This window comes from Athalia rosae, chromosome 3 (genome assembly GCF_917208135.1).
Source record: "Athalia rosae chromosome 3, iyAthRosa1.1, whole genome shotgun sequence".
Lineage (NCBI taxonomy): Eukaryota > Metazoa > Arthropoda > Insecta > Hymenoptera > Athaliidae > Athalia > Athalia rosae.
This window is the reverse complement of record NC_064028.1, coordinates 25,224,644-25,246,355: the sequence shown is the minus strand read 5'-3', so window position 1 is coordinate 25,246,355 and position 21,712 is coordinate 25,224,644. Positions and strand designations below refer to the sequence as shown.

At 38.8% G+C, this 21,712-nt stretch overlaps 1 protein-coding gene across 4 annotated transcripts in view; it reads right to left on the bottom strand.

Moving 5' to 3' along the window:
- LOC105686922 (thyrotropin-releasing hormone receptor) overlaps nt 1-21,712 on the bottom strand; it is a 48,598-nt gene that overhangs the window by 5,559 nt on the left and 21,327 nt on the right. For all 4 annotated transcript variants that reach the window (XM_048651617.1, XM_012402193.3, XM_012402195.2 and 1 more), the window contains exons 5-6: nt 9,265-9,373; nt 8,669-8,740 (exon numbers count right to left, since the gene is read on the bottom strand). In XM_048651617.1, the coding sequence (XP_048507574.1) occupies nt 8,669-8,740; nt 9,265-9,373 (181 nt within the window). The remainder of the gene's footprint in view (nt 1-8,668; nt 8,741-9,264; nt 9,374-21,712) is intronic.

Here is a 21,712-nt window from a genome sequence, read left to right as displayed (position 1 = left end):
AAAATAGATTACATAACCAGCAATTATATACGGTATAGTGACGAGCGTGTATGTACAGGTACATGGAAAGGATTGAAATATGTATAGGCGGTTTTTCGTTCCATAGCAAAAGAGAAAAGAGTACATAAGATATATAATAATATTAGCGAAGAAAGATTCATAATTACGTAAAAATTTCGTTTTGAATTGCTATTTTGGTTGGCTGCAGTTCAATTTTTTCATTAAGTTTATCGTTGGTATTTTTTCTTTTCAATTGTCCACTTAAAACGATATCGGTTTGTCCGCATCGAATTTCACCGATGTGTGCGCGACGATGATTTTTAAATCTTGAAATTTCCCAGACGTTCACTTTAGTTTTTGTACAATTTTTCGAATTGCAGCATAACGGCGGGACCAGTTAATTTATTTCGTTCTTTCTCTAGCGAGAAATTTTTATTCAGTTTCTCTTTCGTTACTTTTATTTTATTTCAATATTTGCAGAAACATGTATTCATTTCGTACACCAAGATTCTCATTTCTTTTGGCAACTATTCGTTAAACTAAAGAAACAAATTATAATCGATAACAAATTCACAAAGAAAATATTTAGAAACTGATGATTTTTTTCTCTTCTCATTTTAGTCCATATAGATATTTATCCATATAGTGTCATTCGAAAAATTATCTACTGACTACGTTGTGTGCTATTATTTTCTCTCATCAATCGTGTTAATACGCAATTATTCATTAAGATGTCAAACTGCAACCAACGAGCAGGAAATTATTATTTTCATTTCAATCGGATAGCTATTCCGATCAGTTGAGAAAAGGAAGAATATTATATGTATATTTCATAGAAAAGTTATTCATCAGGCGTAACAGTCGGTTGCAGATTATAGTCTTGAATGAGATAGACGAGAAAATTGTAGGAGAATGAAACGGAAAAATCAAGATAAATGAAGTAGAACAAATAAATAAGTAGTTAAAAAAAGCTGAGGATCATTACAGGTGCAAGACACATAGCTGCGCAATGAAAGCCTGCGAAATCATTAGTTATTCACACCCGAAATGGAAATCTATTTACCATATTCACCGATATTGTCGATAACCTTATCACCATTATCGGTATTGTTATCACCATGAATTTTATTTTTTTGCGGCCACCAGCGGATACGTAGAGAAAATGTGAATTTTCTAACGGACGCATGAGAAACGGTGTCAAGCAATAGGATTCATCTAGTCGAGGAGTGTGCAAACTGTGTGGAACTGATCGACGAATGTACGTACGTACACGGTGCATAGCGATGGACGCGAATGATGTACGCGTATGACGCGTCAGCGATTTCGAGATCCCTAAACGGTGATATATATGAAAGCTCGGATATCGAGGGAACGACCGCTTGATCCATTTCTGCATGGAACTATACCGGGCCGATATACCTGTCGAATCCGCCGGAGGATTCGCACTGATCGGATAATATTCTGCATGATGTATTGCGTTTGTATCTGGATGTTAATCGAGTGTCACGGTTCGGGTAAGATAGTCGGAGGGTAATAACGATCGATGATCGATCAAGGGATCGCGCTTACGCACAGCTTATCGTGTTAAGGAAGTTTTAACGAGTTCGGAGAACTACTCCGATCAACGTTATCGCGATCTGATAATTTCTTCGGAGAATGCAGTTTTTATTCAATCCTTCGACACGGTCGTCCGAATTCGATCGTTCCCGACATCGGGTGGATGCGGGTCGGGCCGGTTATGGATAAAACAAATATTTCTGCCTGTACTACGAATATAAGGTACGAAGGGACGGACGATGGGTAATCACGTACGACGTTGAGGCGAGATGATGCGGTAATCAGATTTAATGGGAGGGTCCGCTGTTGAAGTTAACTACCAATTATATTCGGTGAACTCGATTTCGTGAGATCGCGAATTAACTTTAGAGCCGAGCATAACGGAGGAAAGAGTTTCGGCGATACGACTTGTGGTTCGATAACGCGGTGTACGGGTCACCGCCCCGATTATACGGATATAAGAAAATAAAATTTCAATTTTCAATCCGAGCAATAAGTTGTAGGTGAATACCAAAACTTTTTCCCCCTACTTTATTCTCTCAACCATTTTTCACTTCCTATCGCGATGGATAAATCGGATGTGAATTTAATATGCGGCCGATAGTTATTCGGGGTATTATAAATTCACTTTGGAAAACAAGTGAAGTGTGTTTTACAAATGACTGAAGAATTACGATCGTCTAAGGATTGATTATATGCACGATGTACGTGTCTACGTAATATTAAAATACGCTGCTCCTTTGTTTGCTTTTGACTAACGCGCGTCATAAGGTAGTCAATGAAAAGACCATTAATATAAAAGTTATATAAAATTTCATATAATATAATCAATGATATGGACGGATGATTGATGTGCGAGTCGATAATGACCCCGTAAGAGATTCGCGAACGGCCGTTGTATAGGTGTGCCGCCTATGCCGATAGGATTCGAACCCGAAAAAAAAAGAAAAAAAATGAAAAAGATAAGCTAGGGAGGAAGGAAAAAGTTTCAGAATTTTTTACCAAAGTTACCGCGAGATGAGGGGAAACATTAATTACGCCGGATTTAACCCAATAAACGTCAAAATTTATGTAATACCTGATATATGCATCGATTGATATGCGCTGCGACGGTATTTTATGTGCAAAAATTATGCGAACGGTGCGGAATTTATGTGAAGATTCGAATAGATCGGGACGTGATACCTGCGTAGCGGTGAATAATCGAGAGTTATAATTTATCACGATCTTGCAACGACAAAATGAAAGCAGCTGAGGAAAAAAGACAGCGCGTTCGGAACACGGTTGATATGGCTACGCATTTGTCGTTGTCAAAATTTATCCAAAAATAGACTCGGATTGAGCCGATCTCTGACATCGCGATGAAGAAAAAAGTAAAAAGTCTTATTTTTCTCGAAAATGATCGATGGAAAACAGATGGGATTTTGTAATCCAGAAACTGACAAAGTCCTTCTCTATATCATTCGCTAACGTCGCGAGGTCGCGCGATCCAAAGTGGAATTGAAACGTAACACCTCAGCGAGTGTTTTCTCTCGATCCATTCTTTTCCACAAACTTTAAATGCGTGCAAAGTGTCGAATTTCGAGGTAATATAGCTGCAGTATACGTTGCAAGAATAGTATTGCCGTTTTTTTTTTTCACCAAATTGTACAGGAAGATAAATCGAGGGGAAGGAAGGTGAAGTATGAAGACTATTTTTTTTTTTTGATTTCAGTCTGCGAAATACAGAAAATATAGAATTTCGGGACTCTTTCAAAATCTGACGATAGGTACGTACGTTGCACTCTCGACAAAAAATAAAGTGAGTACAAATGCGAGAGCCATGCCAGAAAACGTCGACGCTTCTTATCGCCAAAGTGCAGAAGAAAATATCGACGAAAAAAAAACTGCACTCTTTTGTCTCTCCGTATTTTTATGATACGTACCGCATCGTAACATTACTCCGAAAATCGATTACGCGTTTTTCTTGCAAACTTTTTTGTTTTATTCTCTCGTGGTTTAGTATAAACGGTTTTGGCGATTGGATCGTTGCAAGAAAAGAAGAATATCACGGGAAAACACTTGGCACTTGCCATTTGCCACACGATGGCCTTTTTTTCATCTTTTTTCTTTTCCCTTTTTTTTTCTTTTTTTTTTATACCGTGCAGGGTATAAGTTGCCACGCCCCCACAATGCACCCTAGGGACAACCGCGACATACGATGTATATAAGATGGTATATTATGTACACGTATACACGGAACTATATAGGAAACCGTAGTGCCATTAAACAAAAAATTCGATATACCAGAAGGGACTGTATGTGTAGGGGGTATTCGACGTCAACTCGACCAGGTTCTAACGCTCACAATTTCTCTTTTTCCTTTTTTTTTTTGGCTACCCTTCTTTTCGGCCTTTTGCCCTCAGGGTACAAATAAAACTGTCGTAAACAAAAGAAAACTGTTAAAACGTAGCCACGGTTCTCTGCAGCATGTTCATTTGCATACCTAAGGACGACGATTTTGTCAACGATGCAAAAGCCCAAAAAAAGACATAATGAAAAAATGCTTCGCAGGCACTTGTCACGAAGTTTATCATCGACGTCACGTGTAATCCGTATCTTATCCAGGTAGCCATGCCGCGTACATGTAGCCATAGTATCTCACTTTGTCTATGAGACGATAATTCAGTATAGTTACTTTTTTTTCGGGCACTCCAAAAAATATTTACAAAAAACTGTTCCCATTTTGAATGATTCTTGTAAAATTTGGACAGAATTTTTGGTCTTACGTTTTTTTATTCTCGCTTTCGAATGGCCGCGAAACAACATTACAGTTATAATCTGAGAAAATCCGATAAGGCAGGTCCTGCAGAGACAGCAGCCTGTTTCTCACCGAGAAGTCCACCCAAATTTCAAGTGGACTTAACCAAGACTTGATATACTAACGAAGGGATAGACCCTTAGGTCACATAGATATCAACTCGAGTTTACAACTTAAATTTAACTTGCGATAAACCAGAACCCTCCCGCAGATATGGATGTGGTTAAATTCCACGTCTATAAATTATGAGTTACACACCTGCAACGGGAAATTTTGCAACGATTAAAAGAAACGAAAATTAGCTAGATGATTATAAAGATAGTATCCTAGTTTGCAGTTCCAGGTAGGGCACAAAATTATGTCCTCTTGGAGGACAGAATAAAGAACATCTAATTTTCCCGTCCTGAGAAATTTTAAATATTCATCAACTGTGATTTTTTATTTTACTCCACTCGGACATTCGTCAGTATAACACAGAGCAATAAATCGTCAAGTATCTCGTTTGCAAAACGCTGAATTTGCAGATATCACATCATCGGATGGATAAAAGCGCGGAGATCAATTCCATTTTTCAGGTTATTTCGTATCATAAAAATATTCAAGTTCATCTGACCTTACGACTGTAGGTCCATTGTATGAATAAAAAAAGAATTGATCCAAAATTACGTTCAAAAACCGCGATATGCATTTTCATTTTGTATCTCATTCCTCCCCCATGAATTTCACAATCTGTCCAAAGGTGCGTATGCAACTGTGGAATCGAGTGATAAAAATAACAAGATGAAGTACAGACGAAGAAAAGTGAGAGGGGCGAAAGAAAAATAAAGCGTAACTTTTCACGCAACTTGCGCGTCACGCCGCAACCCTTTTCGGCACGTCCATCGTGTACCAGATGCTAATTCAACCCCGAAGAACGAACTAATTTCAAACGGAATATAATTACATTAATGTTGTAACGTAAGACAAGGTCAGATCTCACGGTCGTTTCGTTATCGAAAGAACCGAGGAGAAATAAGAACGAAAACTAGTTTCCTGTGTCACGAAAATTTCCAGCGCGAAAATTCTCGGATTTTCTCCTTTTTGTTTTTGACCTCAACGCAGCGAATTATTGGAAAGCTCGTTTCGAGGTCGTCTGGATTGTCGTCATTATTATTATCAATATTGTAGTTATTATTTCTTGGGCATAATTGGTGGGATAGAGTAACAGGGGATTTTCGAACTTTAAGAGTAGGGTAGGTACGATATGATGCATATATCGTACAGCTTTGAAAGCTGATAATAAATCCCCGGATCATATGATCAAAACGGGATTTACAAAAGCTTATACGAGGAAAGCTGCGAGAATTTCAAACCAGAAAATTATATGGAGCTCATTTTTTTGACGGGGAAGAAAATAAGAAGAAACTTTTCTTCCAACAAGTACGCGATAAATCAGTTTTTCTCATCCTTTCTTAGTTTGGCACATTTTTGAACCAAAGTACACACATTACGTGTGCAATTTACATTGTCCAATCAGTTTTTCAGAGTTGAGCTTTGAAATTTGATTGAAAGAAAAATCCGCAGTTAACTATGTTGCCAATTTTCATCAAGTTTATAACCCTTCCGGAACCCCTCGCTGCGGATTCCAATGAAATAATATCCCAATTTTTCGAGCTTATATTTAGCTTTAATAGTTCATGCATTTTAACCACGATGAAATACCTTGAGGCTAGTTCATATCTTGCACTCAAAATTCAAATAGAATCAAAAATTCCACCGCAGACACATTTCGATGTATGTATTGTGTGAACTGCATCAAGAATTCTCGCATTTCGGCCTCGAAAGAATCTTTCTCTAAGCTTCAATTATCCTTTCGTTAATTTTTTTCTTCCTGAGATAATTTTTGAGAATTTAAAGCATACATCCATCATCCTATGGTTTTTTGTCTTCGTTTACGACACGATTTTTATTTTTTTTTGTAATATCACTGCTCACATATCACGATGAAGAAGAACGAAAAAGAGAATGACGATTCTTATATCATCGTCGTATGGTATATGTATATTATGGTGGGTTGACAAAATGTTGTTTTTTGTCGAAAATCATAGCCATGCATGCGTCGAAATATTCGAATTTCTCAATTCACCAGCGAACCCGAGCTTTGCTGGAGTCAGCGTAGCCAGCAGCGTAGCGCTTTGTTGTGAGACATCACCTTGGGGGCTGAGCAGAGGTGACGCCCCACAACAAACCCCCTCGCTCGTGGCTACCTGACTCCAGCAAAGCTCGGGTTCGCTGGTGAATTGAGAAATTCGAATATTTCGACCCATGCAGGAATTGTGACGCATCAAAGTGAGTATACGACTGAAACCAATCGATATGTCTGATAATTTTTCTGCTCCCAACGGCGAATAATTGATGATTAATCGATCGATTGCATGAGTAGATAATTTTGGCATTCAAATTTGGTTTCCTGAGCTAATTACACGTGAGATTACTCTTGAAAAGCCGAAAAAAAATTCGATTTTTGGGCCGAAAGTGGAGTACTTTAAAATTTTATTGTATTACACTTTTCTTACGTATTTTGACCTCAGGAATCCGAATCCGGAAGAAGAATTGATCTATCTCGGAAATTGACCGAGTTATCGCCAATTTTCAGCTTTTTGGGGTCAAAAATAAGAAATTGATTTTTTAGTCTATCTTGATGTAATTTGAGCTCAGGAATCCGAATCCGGAAGAAAAATTGATCTATCTTAAAAAATGACCGAGTTATCCCCATTTTTTCGCGATTTTTGGCATAAATTCGAAGATATCTCGAAGGGAAAAAATCGTAGCTCAATTTGGACAACGGATTCGTGTTCCTGAAGTCAAAATACATAAGAAAAGTGCCATACAATCAATTTTAAAAAATAAAAATTTTTGGTCAAAATTTGAAAAAATCGTAAGGGGTACACCTTGGAAAAATCTCAAATTTTGGCCAAAAATTTTTATTTTTTAAAATTGATTGTATGGCACTTTTCTTATGTATTTTGACTTCAGGAACACGAATCCGTTGTCCAAATTGAGCTACGATTTTTTCCCTTCGAGATATCCTCAAATTTGTACCAAAAAATGCGAAAAAATGAGGATAACTCGGTCATTTTTGCAGATAAATCGATTTTTCTTGCGGATTCGGATTCCTGAGCTCGAATTACGATAAGATAGATTAAAAAATCAAATTTTTATTTTTGACCCCAAAAAGCTGATAATTGGCGATAACTCGGTCAATTTTAGAGATAGACCGATTTTTATTTCAGATTCGAGTTTTTGAGGTCAAAATACGTCAGAAAAGCATATTGAACCCAATTAAAAAAGTGATTTATTTTTTGCTCAAAAATCGAATTTTTTTTTGTTTTTTCGAAAGTAATTTTACGTATAATCAGCTCAGGAATCCAAATCTGAAAGCCAAAATCATCTACCCATGCAATCGATCGAGTAATTATGAATTATTCGATTTTGGGAGCAAAAAAATTATAAGACATATCGATTGGTTTTAGTCATAGACCCACTTTGATTCGTCGCAATCCATGCATGGGTCGAAATATTCGAATTTCTCAATTCACCAGCAAACCCGAGCTTTGCTGGAGTTAGGTAGCCAGTAGCGTAGCGCTTTGTTGTGAGACGTCACCTTCGGGGCTGAGCAGAGGTGACGCCTCAAAACAAACCGCGTGCCCGTGGCTACCTGACTCCACTTTAGCTCCCTCGTAGACCGAGAAATTCGAATATTTCGACCCATGCATGGATTGCGACGAATTACTCTGATTCGTCTACGAATTCTTTGTTTTTTACTCAACTTGAATTTTAAGTCAAAAAAGAGCATGTCATTTTTTTATTTTATACTTGAATTACAAAAATAATAGGAAAAAAATGTTGAACAGTGAACGAGTAAAAAATAATCACAATCGACGATTTTTGGATATTTTCTATGATTTTTTACCAAAAAAAAAAAATTTCCTGCTGGAAGTACCCCACTTGATTAATTATTGATTCAAAAAACGAGTGGGCTACCTCAAAGTATCAAGTAAAATATTTTTTCCACATTTAAAAATTTTCTTTCTTTATAAGGTAACAATTCTGCCCCCATGCTAAAAAAATAAAAAAAACAAATTTTTTTCAACCCACCCTAATGTTTATGGCGCGAATATGCAGGCAAAAATTATAGACAGGCGTAATTTCAGCAATATTCATGCAGTTGACTAAATTAAAGAACGAAGCAAAGCCATGCTTGTTTATCTTGTTGAGAAAAAATCGCGATAGGAAACAAAGGACTAGAAAAAGTTGGAAAAAATGAATTACCTTGTACAAAGCGCTGCCGCAGCCCAGGCCAAAAAACAGAGACCGGTAGCCCTCGCTTTCGTGCAGACGTACCTGAAAGATTAATAATCGATGTGGAAATATCAATCGCGTAAATTTCGAAGTTTGATATCGGAAATGAGAGAGAAAGGAGGAAAAATCTAATTAATCGAGATTCGTCACTCTTCAAGGGCCAAATACAAAGTTATAAGTATACGAAGTGCTTCGTCGTGCCTTTGAAGTTCCCGTAGTTTACGGTGGCAATTTGAAAGCGTTTCAAACCAACGTTTGGATCTCAAATATTTATTCGTCTTGTCTAGCCGGTACGATTTTCGCGCGTAGTCAGTAGAGAGAAATCGTAAATCATTTGCGGTTCGACAGGAATCATAGAAAATGTGAAGACTTTCGAGAGGTGGTTTTTCGAATTTCCGAGAAAAATATAACGCGATAATTGAGCGTGGATTTGTTACACTCGTAAAACGTTGACGCCGTTGAATATTTGCGGAAGCGGTGCACAGCCTGCGCCATTTCTGTTCGATTGAAAAAATTGAAAAAATATCGTCGAGACTCGAGATGAAAGATATTCGTAAAAAACTTACCCAGCTCTCAGTGGTTCGCAAATCGCATAGTAACGTTCGAAACTTATAGCAAGGATAGTGAGAACGGAGGCGTGGGCGACGGTCAATTCAACGAAAGGAACGGCTTTGCCTGAAACAAAACGTGAGAGAAAAATTACGATTATAAATCACGTGCGTGACGATGAGATTGAAATTAAAAAGATGGCAGACCGTAAAATCTTGTACGAGAATTCATTTATTTCTTCTATATGTATCTTTTTTTCATACTATTTTATCTGTATTTTTAAAGGTGAATAAGACGTTCGGTTATACAGAGATCGAGACGAAATTGGGTGATAAAATTTATATCGTTTCGTAAAGTTGACGGTCGACCTCTGCACCAAAATCTGACCTTACATTCTCTGGATATGGATCAACGTGAAATATCAACGATCGATGTACGTGCTCTCTTTTTGTCGCACGAGCACGTATAAATTGAGGCGAATTTTTTGACCCGGAAATAATTTCGATAAGAAGAGACTACATATGCATACATGCGTATTAAAAAAAAAAAAAAGTAGAAACTATACAGCTGCATAAAATTTGCACGACGTGCAGCTCACGAAAGCTATGTTTGAAAATTATAACTAATTTATATTCAAATTAGTGTAGCCGTACTTTTTCCGCTTTATAACTTTGTTGAACTGCCGGTGATGCTGCAGGCTAATCGCTGCAGTCGAGTGATTTTTCCTCGTGAATTTCTTACGTGCAGTTTAATTTTCAACCAAGATAATCAGGTCAGCGCTAGTCGTGGCAAACGAAAGACTTGAAAAATTGATCCTTTTTTTTTTGTCTCTCATTGTTTCGCTTTTCTGTCGATAATTATTCGAAAGTAAAATTTTTAGCCGCGTGAATTTCAAAGAAGGAGTTCGTCTTTGAAAATTCGATCCGATGCATATGAAATTCTACCGAATTGATGAATTTTCGATTACTTTTTCATTTTTTTCGCAGCGTTCCTTGTACTCTTATCGCATAATGTATCTAACGAACTAACGAAATAAAATCATCACAACCCCTTCAATTGTTCGTCTGTGATAATAACGAAGGGGGGTGAAAGATCTTGGCGCGGTACAAATTGAAAACGCGTCTGCATTTTATAAGGCATTTAGCAGCTAAAATTGTAAGAGGTTAAGGTTAACGACGTACACGATATCTCGTTTTCCTTAATGAGCGTTGAATAAAGGTTCTTGAAAAGCGGAAAAAGGCTGTTCCCGTTAATACGTCTCCCTTCATCCTTAATTGATACCTAAGGGAGTATAGGGCGGTATTCGAACGCTACCTATATCCGCACGGGTCCAAACCTCGCGCGTGATCTCAACCGTTGGAAGTATACCCAACGTACAGGTGAGCCAGGAAAGCCGAGCGATTCTCAAATTCATCGCTCTCCGATACGGTATCTGTTTATATCGCCGGTAGCAGCCGTGCAATACCAACCCCGAACCTGCATCTCTAAATTATCGCTACATACGTGTACCCGGTAGGCAACTTGGCTCTACGGTAACAACTTCATCCCATATAGGGTTCCGTACGTCGAGTCTTTATGGCGTTAGCACACCTCCGCAGGGCTAAATGCCCGGCAGCTACGAAAATAATGGCTACCGAGGGACTTGCTAGAGCTTTATATATCGGCTCACCCGGATTAGACAATCATTCAACCTTCGATGGGCTGTATCGAGGTCAGCGGGTGTCCGCGGCAAAATTTACTTCCCAGCAAAAAAGGCCCCGTGGAGCGCGAAAATTTTCGTATCGCGCACAAGTCTTTTCTCCATTTCCGAGGAAAGGAATAATTTCGAGTAAATCATGGTACGTTTCCAACAGTTGTCACCCGTGAGGCTGAAGGTCACTTTGGATTTTTCGTCTCAATATGACGCCGCGTATCTACCATCTTCATTTTTCAGTTCGACTTCGGGCCTAGCGTTGTGGCCCATGAAAAATCCCGTAAATGATTTTATGGATCGGGCGATGAAGGTGTAACGTAATTCCTCGAGTTGATGAGAGGGCGGATTTAATGCCACGATGTCGAGTAATGGTTAATTACATCTGCACTGAAAACAGTGATCTGAAGAATGGCGGACGGGGTGGAGGGGAGTTGCTATTGTTTCGAGGAGAAAATTTCCCAATTTCTATACTTATCACGTCGCTGTACAGTTCAGGTTGAACTGTTTTGGTGAGACGTTTTAATTAGTGTAGATACGTAAAAGACGTTTTGCGCCGAGAGCACCTTTTTGACGTATAATTGTGACGAGGCTATAAGCGGAAATTAACCAATGGAATATCTTTCGGATGTAGATTATACGGTAATTAGGATTCCCCGATTCCAGTCTACCCCTTCAGTAACACGAACATCTCTGCTTTCTTCGGTTTATTTTAGCGTCGTTTTGTGCCGTTTTCAAATCCTCGAATCGCTTCTTTCGCGTGATCAGCAGACCTCTTACGCGATACCTGTACGAACTATACTGGGATTGAACCGAAGAAGAATTTTCAAAAATTCACGCTTTTTGTCGTTGTTTGTTTTTTTATTTCATGGGATACCAGCTGTTCGATGAATCTTTCGATCCCGTTAGTTTCCCGACCCCCGCATCGCAGGGCGACACTTGCCAACCGTTTTCTTTTTTTTTCCCCCAATCATTTTCTTTTTTTCTTCAGGTCCCTTTCGCTGGACCTCGAGAAGAATTGAATTTCGACAAGTTACAGTCCAACAAAGAGAAGAACGCAGGGGTCTGATTTCACGGATAATGAAACTCACGACAGTCATTCGTAGCCCAATAATGGAAATGCCTCGAGGTCATTATAATTACCTACATTCATCGTCTCTCAAAATGATTAACGATCGGCTGAAAATTCGTAAAAATTTTAGTCGGGCCTTATACGTATAATTATTCTACGATATTGAATAACGATGATTCTATCGCGACCGTCGCACTCAACCGAGCTCAATATCACCGACCTTTGAAGATTAGAAACCGAAAGGGGAACCTCGAAGCTTTTTCTACAATTTTTCTAGATCCTTTTTGGTTTTTCGCGCGTTATCAAAGATTTTGAAGAATTAACGATTACCAGCGAACGAGGTGGAAGAAAGTCTATCGTCGGTCTCGTTAGAAATTTTTCGAGTTAGAATCGTGCAACTTTCCCGTTATGCCGACTCGATTCACACTAAAATCGGTCTGAATGAATGCGCTCTTATTGCCGAAGGCTGTTTGACGGAAAAATGTCAATTTTTTCCCCTTGCGCTTCTCATTTCTTTTTCCCTATCCAAAGACACAGATCGTCACTCCGCTGCAAAGCGATTTGTCATTGTCTACAAACAAATAAGAAGAGAGAAACCGCGAAAAAAGACGAGAAAAAACCTGGGTAGAATATATCCTTTTTATCTTCTTCGACTTTCTCTTTCCTCCCTTGATGTGCGAGGGATAAATAAGCGAAAAATCAAGAATCTCCACCGCTGCTGCGGAACAGGGAGGAGGGAGCGGAAGAGAAAAAAAAGAGAGGAAACGACGGAGAAAGACGTTGACTTAAAGTAACGACTTTCAAATTTGCTAGAAATCGCTGCGATAGGATCGTATATTAAACGAGCAGCCGGCTTTGCGTAATAGGACAACTGGAACATCTGAATTACGGATTAGGTCTGTGAATCTACAATATAAATGCAGAGCGTATGGAAACTCGATGTCCGAACAAAATTGAACGACATCGCGTTAAACGGCATACCTGTGGGGAGGGCGGTATGGATCGAAATCGCTATGACGGAATGGCGCTTTGTCTTCTTCGAAATTCCAAACTATTATAATCCGACTCAACGGCGCACCGATAGGATTTATTTTATCGAAACTCCAACCCGGATTCCGTCGAATTCTTGCTTCGACCCGATGCGATCGTCTATCCAAACTTGACACAGTAGAACGGAAGGATTCGTTTCATCAAGATTCTGAAGCATGCTAATCCAACCTGAGTTAATAAGATAACCTATCGTAGTATAACGGAGAAATTCATTTTCCTGGAGATTTTAAATTACCCCTAGGGATACAGCTGTACTCCTTATAAAATCTCGTGTATCTGTATAGTTATACGTGGAAATGGTTAAAATTCTGGATAACCGCAACGCGCGGGGGAAGTTATACGAAGTGAGTTTGCAGCTACCATCCTATGTAATATTACGTTACATTATATCGCAGCGGTGCGCGTGGGAGGAACGAATTCCGATGCTAATTTTCCTCGTAGCCATGCAACTCTCTCTCACCAGATCTATCCGTCTATCCGTCTTCCTTTCTCCGTTCGTAATTTTATTTTTCTCCTTTTTTTTTTTCGTTTGCACTTAAACTGCAAGTTTCACGAAAAACTTTCAGAAGAATAAAGATCTCGCTGAACGAAATTACAAATATAATCTGAACGGGAAAATTCTGTCGCGAGTAAGAAATTCATACCAATCAAATTACGTTCTCCCTCTCAGTTGTGAAGGATGCGAATCCTTTCCATTCTTTGATTTTTATTCCAGTTCGCACCGAACGAAGTACATAAGATAATTAAAAAAAAAAAAAACTTGGATACCAACACTCACCACGACATCGGATAACCAGACGTATAGTTAACGTACACCGAGTGAAAAGTCAAAATTAACGATAAGATTAGGTGAAAATATATACGGACGGGAAAAAGATGTGCTGAAAAATCCTATAACTATTAGCAGAAAGGAGCGGCGGGGTGGAGAGACGGGAGCGGTACGAATCTACTCCAAAATATCTCCAGCACTGGGTTGCGTTCGAAATAGGTCATCCGCACGTACTTTTCCTACGAAAATACTCTCCGTAGTTTTACTATATTCCCTACACTCCAGCTCTTTTTTCTTTCCCTTTTTTCTTATCGCAGATTTTGGCGAGTCTTTTTCCTCTCTCGTCGTCTCCACACGCCTGTGTCGACGAAACTCGCTGAATTCGACTCTCGCTCAATGGGATATAAAAATTTTTAAGTCACGTATTATTTATCCCTTCGATATGATAATTTTGAAAATACAGGGATATTTTTTTTCTAAATTTGATTTCGAATTCATAACATCTCGTCCCTTTCCTAATATAGATCGCGATCGATGCGGGGACGACGACGATGAGGACGTTAATAGATTTATACAGCAGATATTATACGTAAATATTAATGGCCACAGCGCATTATTATTAATATATGACCTTTTGACTGCAAAGCTCTTTGACCATATCGGTGGTACAGAGGCGTACGCGTATAGGTACGTATGGGGATATTTACGTAACCCTTGACAATTACCAAGCCGATTAGATGGACACGCTGTCAACCGATCAATCCGCTCGTCCGGACTTGGTGTACGTGTGATGTATGATACACTCATCTCAATACACATACGGGAATAAATAACGTATCCGTACATAGATCATACAATATTTAATGAATAATCTCCCCGTGCCAGGCGTGAATCCGCCACGGGTCGAATGTTCGACGGTGTAATAATATTCGTTTCCTCTCGTTCATATTCCGCGGTGATTATTATTTGTACCGCACATCACGCGCGTACGACGGTGAATATCGTCCCACTTGTTCCGATCCGACGATCGTATCGGGAAAATCAATTTTCTCCCGCTCCGACTTTTAATTTATTCCGTTGTTCCCCCTGTATTTTTGAGACGCGAGGATGACGATCGTATTCGGGCTTGGAAAAACTTTCGCGTCATATTCGTACGAATTCGAGTCAATCCCGTAAGCCTCGTAATTCGCTTTTCCTTACTTTTTTTTCTCTCTCTCTCTCTCTTTTCCCATCTTTTTCTCTTCACTTTTTCAGTCACTTTGGGGCGGGAGATCGCACACGGCGACCTCCGAATCACCTTGAGGTCAGTCGGTTGTAAACTGAGAAATTATCGAAGAAGAGTCGAGAAAAGAAAGAAATTCCTACAACTCAGATGATGAGAATAAAGATAAAGTAAAAAAAAACGACCACGCCCACATTACTACCTACGTTCGTTTTAATATATTATACCACGTCATATATGTATATCATACCCACACGCAAGTCCTGCAGGGCGGATTGTTTCTCCGTTTTTTCTTCCTCTTTCAAAACTATACGACACGTAAGTGCCTCGGTGTCCCGAGAATCTTTTGGGTAGTTATAGGGTGCTTCGAAGATATTGTACGAAGTGTCGGAAGTGTAAAATAGGTAATATCCATGCGATAAGCAATTTTCGACAATATACCAAAAGTGTAATCTACTTCTGCAGCGACCATGAAGACTTTGAGGTCTAGCGAGTGTTTCGTTTTTTCATTTAGAAGTTTCACGAGTCGGACTCGTGTAGTAAATTATGCATAAACATTTGACTACTCCGAGATGACTCAGAGTCGTATAATATCTGGAATGTGCGAAAGCTCGACCGAATTTATGATTGGAATGATATGAACCGACATGATTTCAATTCCTTTCGATCAACTCACCCGTTATTACTCTTGTCCGCCATCCTTTCTCGCCACTCGAAATCGGAAATTCGATCTCAGATTCAAAAGCAAAACAATTCTATTCGACCGATTGAAACCGGAATTATTTAAAATCTGATTTCATACGTTTTTCTAAATTTTTAGATTCAACTGTAGATCCGCAATTAGAGAACGTCAGATCGGTTGAAACCTGATCGAAGAAATATACAGGATTGTAATTAGATAGAATCAGGTGAAAAGAAAAAAAAGAAGTTACTTCTTCAGACGATTAAACCGTCGCTAATAGATCAAGCTAGTCGGTTACGAGTAATTTTTTTTTCAAATTATCTTTTTCTTTTCTTTTTTTTTTTTTTTTTGTAATTTTTTACCTCGTATCGCAGAGCGAAGCGATGAAAAGCAAGGCTAAGCTGAGCCGGTATTGTATGACAGCAGCGGCAATGCTTCGAATAGAAAAAGAAACTCCTAAATATATCCCGTTGCGTATTACCGGAGCTTTTAGTCTCAGCCGGTCATCGAGCTAGCTAACCTTCCTCCAAGTTTTATACGAATGTATGTATGTACGTAACGGTACGTTACATACGTATACACAACACATACGCGTGTATGTGAAAGCTGCAGCGATATACCCACGGCGGAATTCTATTCCATATCATTCCGTGCTATTCCATATCCATATCCTGTGTGTTCGTGCCCTTTGCGCGTCCTACATATTCCGAAAAGGTATATAACTGGTATGTGTTACTTGGAGGGAAACTGGGAGAAACAGGGAAACGGGTAACCCCCGTGGACAGCTGTTTCTCTTAGTGCTTGTATAATTCTACTGTCTGTTGTATTTACGTGAAATTTCTGCCTCGATTCACGAAATTTTCTTTGACATTCGTATACTGGCGCCCATGTGCTTAAAAACAAAAAAAATAATCCGTCGATCGAAGTTGAACTTCCTTCGAATTGTTCCCACTTTCTTTTCTCTGGGGCACACCCTCCCTGCGAATAAAGCTACGCGCGCTTTAGGAAAATACGAGGTTACTTTTCGAGATTCAGAGGGCAATTTGAAATAAATTTATAGAACGATTATCGTACATCGTTAGAACGGAAATCTAAATTTTCCAACGCGATCAAGAAATTATCAGGTCTTTGGATTTTCAGTTTTTGTAGTTAGGTTTTTTATTTCAAGGGCTGTTCGATACATCATGTGCAGAACTGGAAGGATTTCCAGAATTTTTTCTATTCATCTCGAATTTCCTTTCGTTTTTCGTTTTCCGTCTCTTTTTTGCAAATACAATCGGTATCCTTGGCGATACGTTCAATAGACGTGCCATACGACCGCAAGGTCGGACGGTTTTATTTTTTATACTGCACTTTGGCATTCGAAAATTTTCTACAATGTAATTCCTGATATAAAGATCGCGAACGCGGTTCTTTTCACGCACAAACGTTCGAGAATTCGAATTGTGTTTAAACTGATTTGAATCGGGCATTATTATTGGCACTCCATTATTTTCACAGGATATTATGGATGCGGTAGACAATTAAAGCTATTCATAATTATTATATTCACAAGGTCCAAAACGCGGTTCGACGACACCCGATATCAAATATACACATTTACCTTCGGTACCTCTGTGTATCTCATCAGGAAATCAATGTAGACATCGAAGATCACGAGACCAACGTTCTATGATAACCATCGAGCGTAATTTTTCTGGATTTTTGGCATCGATCGCAGTGTGAATTTACGAATTATATGAAAAGTGAAACCTCTTTACGCCTTCCAAATTCTATTGTGCGACGTACGGTGCACGGACGCGAAATAGGAGATAGCATCTGGTTTGAGAATATAATTTAATACGGTGAACATAATTATTTATAGAATCACCTTGTGTGTGTCTAATAAATTTTAATGCGTTTAGATCCATCACTCGTGTTACACGTGGGTGAGAGAATGAAAAAAACAAAGCGAGAAAAATGGGTATGCAGATGCGAAAAGAAGAATGGCGGGAGAAAAGAAGCTGAGAAGATACTTGAAAAATTGAAGGTATAATGAAAAATTTCTCATAGTTTTGATTTATTACGATATTTGGATAGGTCATGGATCCGTCATTGTCGCGGAGTTTTTTATTTATTGTCCCGAGGTTGGGATCGATGACGTCGTCGTTGTCTTCGCGAGAGTTAGAAAGACGGCGGCTAATCTCGTAATTTATTCATATATGTGAACGTAATATTAGCGGATAACTTGAACTCGAGACCTTTAAATTTATAGTGAAAAAATTCCACGGTAATATCGATATCATTGGCCGTTTAAATGAAACACGTGGAAGCAGAATTCGTATAATCATTATTATCTCGTAGAAATTAATCGATAATTTAAGGCTGATTTGGTTCAATTTCAATGAATGCGAAAAAGGTGCGGGTGCGGGTGCGGAACGCTGGAAATTGACGGGGAATAAATTCTCTTCCAAGTTTCCTCTTCACGGTCATCGGAAGGCATATGACAGAGTACATACATATGGTAAATAAAATCGATGACATGGTATTTCTATGTGCCGGAAGTTGTCATCTCATTTATTCATCGACTTGCGACAAAATCAACGAACCAAAATGGATCGACGTTTTCATCTGAATGACGCGTACAATTTCTTTCGAACATGTTCGAGTCCGACGTACGTACACCGCGATGATCCGCATGTACAGGGTGTTCGGAGTAAATTGGACAGATTTTTCTCATTTGAAGAACGTAAAACATGTATCGTAATCGAATATGTGAAATTTTTCGACACAGTAAATCAATGATTGATCAATTTGGTTGAATCATTCATCGCATAGCACATCGTAGTCGTACTCATCGGCTGCATTCTGTCCAAGCAGACGAATCCGCGTACGTCATTGAAATATTTAAAAAATAAATAACTCCACATCCTGAAATGCAAATATACAGATTACTGAGAACGTCAGCACCCTTTAATTTGCGAGTGTTTTATATTTACACGAAACGTCTTCGTATGGTTTGTAATTGATTCAGCTTGCAGTGAAGAATATGTAGTATTATTATACGGTCTGTGGTATCACCGTGTTTGTATTGGACATTCCATGTCAATTCAGTTGAAATATCACCTGTCGCGCATACCTCTGTCGAAATTGAATGTTCAAATTATCTGGATATTATTCAAAATCATCTTATATTATTTCTATCGGATTTGGTACACCGTCGATTCGACACAAAATGCCCGGTGTGGAATTCGCGTGTACCACGTTTGCATTTTTATGTCTTTCGTAAGCACCGTAATTTCACGCTCAGGGGTGGTGGCGTAATTTAACCAACGAAATATCGTCATTCCTGACCGGAATAAATTGAAAAATACTCACATTTCGAATAATTTATAGTGTTCGAGGAGCGAAAAACTTTTTCATTCTTCAAACGTACCTATCTATCGTTTTCTCCATCATCCCATCGTCATGGTTTACGAATGTTTCCAGATTTTACTTCGATCGTCGATCTCGTGTAAAAATGAATGTTCGATCATGTGACAAGTTGGTCAACTGTTGCAAGTACGACAATGATTGTGAAAAACTTTCCGCAAAGAAACAGAAAAAACTAAAAAAATTCTAACGAGATCGTTACTTTTCCACGTGTTGTTATACCGCCGCGGAATCTCTCAATTTTTTATTGCCTGGAGTATGATAAGTGGATTCGCAGCCAATTTGACTTTTGTTTTGTACGTGTGTTTACGTTTCTTTCATATTATACGTGTGGGCGAGAGACGAAAAAAAGGCACGCGTGATTCGGTATCCGTAAGTCCTCCAGCGGTACATAACTACAACAACACCTACTACACTCGTCAATGTTGGACCTGAATGACGATGAAGCGATGGTTCTGAAATTTCATTCGGAATAATTGTTCTCGATGGAATTTTCAAATATTCGAAATATGCGACCGCTCAATTGAATCCCTTTGACAGAACTGCGGTGCATTTAATGACCGGAGTGCAGTACAAAGAGAAAAACGAAAAACGAAAGAGAAATCAACACTGCGACATAAAATTCCCGAGTTGCGTGTCTAGTTGAAATATTATATTTCAACTATTCGTCGTACGTTATATGTACGCGCAGACCTACAAACCCCATGTACCTCATACTTCTTGGACGATGTGTTTTACGCGACGATCGATTTTTACATTTTTGCAACTTTCGGAATTTTTTCTTCCCCCGTTTCATTTCATTTTATTTCGTGTTCTTCTCGTCGATTTTCTCACGTGCAACGCGAGCTGAAATATTCGACTAGAAAATCGTACGATGACCGCATTAAAAAAAAAACTATAAGCAACGCAAATGATTTGTAGGTAATGTAGTAGCGGATTGGGTAATTTCCTTCGCTGCATCTGAACATAGATATGTATGCCTGAATGTACGTTGTCATTCGTATTGTAGAGCATCAATCAAGATTTCTCGAAGACATCGGCGAGAATCTTTGATTCTTGGCTGAAGCGAGTAAACAATAAAATCAGGCCAGTCGCGGTGGTCCGGCCGCTGCACCGCGCTGTTTCTAAATTTTCAAGGTACGTTGAACATGAAATACAGCCTGTAGATCTCCACGGCTTTGTTTTCCCAGATTCATCGCATCGTCGACTTTGCAACTTATCCTTAGATCATGGGGATACACGCCACAGGTTTTAGCATTCAAAATTCACCTTCGTTTTCTTGCTAAATAAAAGTTACCCCGAGAGTTTGCTAATTCAAGTCTATCCGAATAACTTTGGAATAAAAATTTGTCGAATTTGGAAGTGAGAAAACAGTAGGTGTACATTAACGTGGGTGATCTCACGATGTGAAATTAGAGTAAAAGCGACGTGGCGTTTACATGACATGGTACATGGTACGTTAAACGTGCAAGGTGGAATGAAAAAAAAAAATCAAAAAAATCTGTAAGATCAAGACGATGATTTTATTTTATCGTATATAGTTGTATGATTTTGACTCGAGTATAATAAATTCTGCACGGTGGTTTATATAAGTATATAGGTATACGTACGCATGTGTATATATTTACACACGCACACACCCACACATTCATTTATATTATATACATATATATATATAAAAAGAGCGAGAATAAGATTGATTCGATTTACGAGATTTCAGATTGCATTATATACAGACCGCCTTGGATCATAAAAAAAATCATCATAAAACACGTAAAAACACAAATCTAGATTAGAGTCGGTTTCGTTTTCATTCGATTCATCCGCGAGCGTTCTTTGTATTCGAGACTCACAGTTTATATCGTAGTTACACGTTTAAAAGAAGCGGCGAAAACTTCGTATCGGTGAATTGAAAAGGAACCTCATATTCACTCCTCTCCCCCCGCCCAAACGTAAAAAAAAATTTGTCCCACTCGAAATTCTATATACGTTTATCGAACCGGGTGTATGTAAAATAGGCACTTGGAACCACCGACCGAACTTCATCTTCTTATTCTTCTTCTCCGTTTCATTCGTTTTTCCTTTTTTTCTTTGATTTGCCTTGTTCTCGTTTTCCGTCTGATATACATATATACTTTCGGATGGATATAACTGTCTATCGTTCAGAGCTTTTTTGTACCTCTTATATTCTTCTTTTCTTCGTCTCTTTTTATTACGTGTGAACACCTCTCTATCCCCCGTGATCTCGCCTAATACGAACGACCGTTGTAAATCCTACTTGGTGCAAAACACAGAGGTTGGACCTAATATTCAAATCCCTCACGGGGTGAAAGGAAGGGAATGAATAACATGAGTTTGGAAAACCAAAAAACCAGAGAGGGGAAGCATGCCAACGCATATTCCGAAATAGGGCGTGTACCTTTCGGAACTTTTTGAAAAGTAAATTCTCGAAGCTTATGTTCTTGGTTTTTATTCCTTCCCAGCGATTTATGGCATTATTCCCTTCGAAGCGTGCGACGGAAAAATCAAGAGTTAACATTGAATTTGAGAAAAAGGATGGCGAACCAAA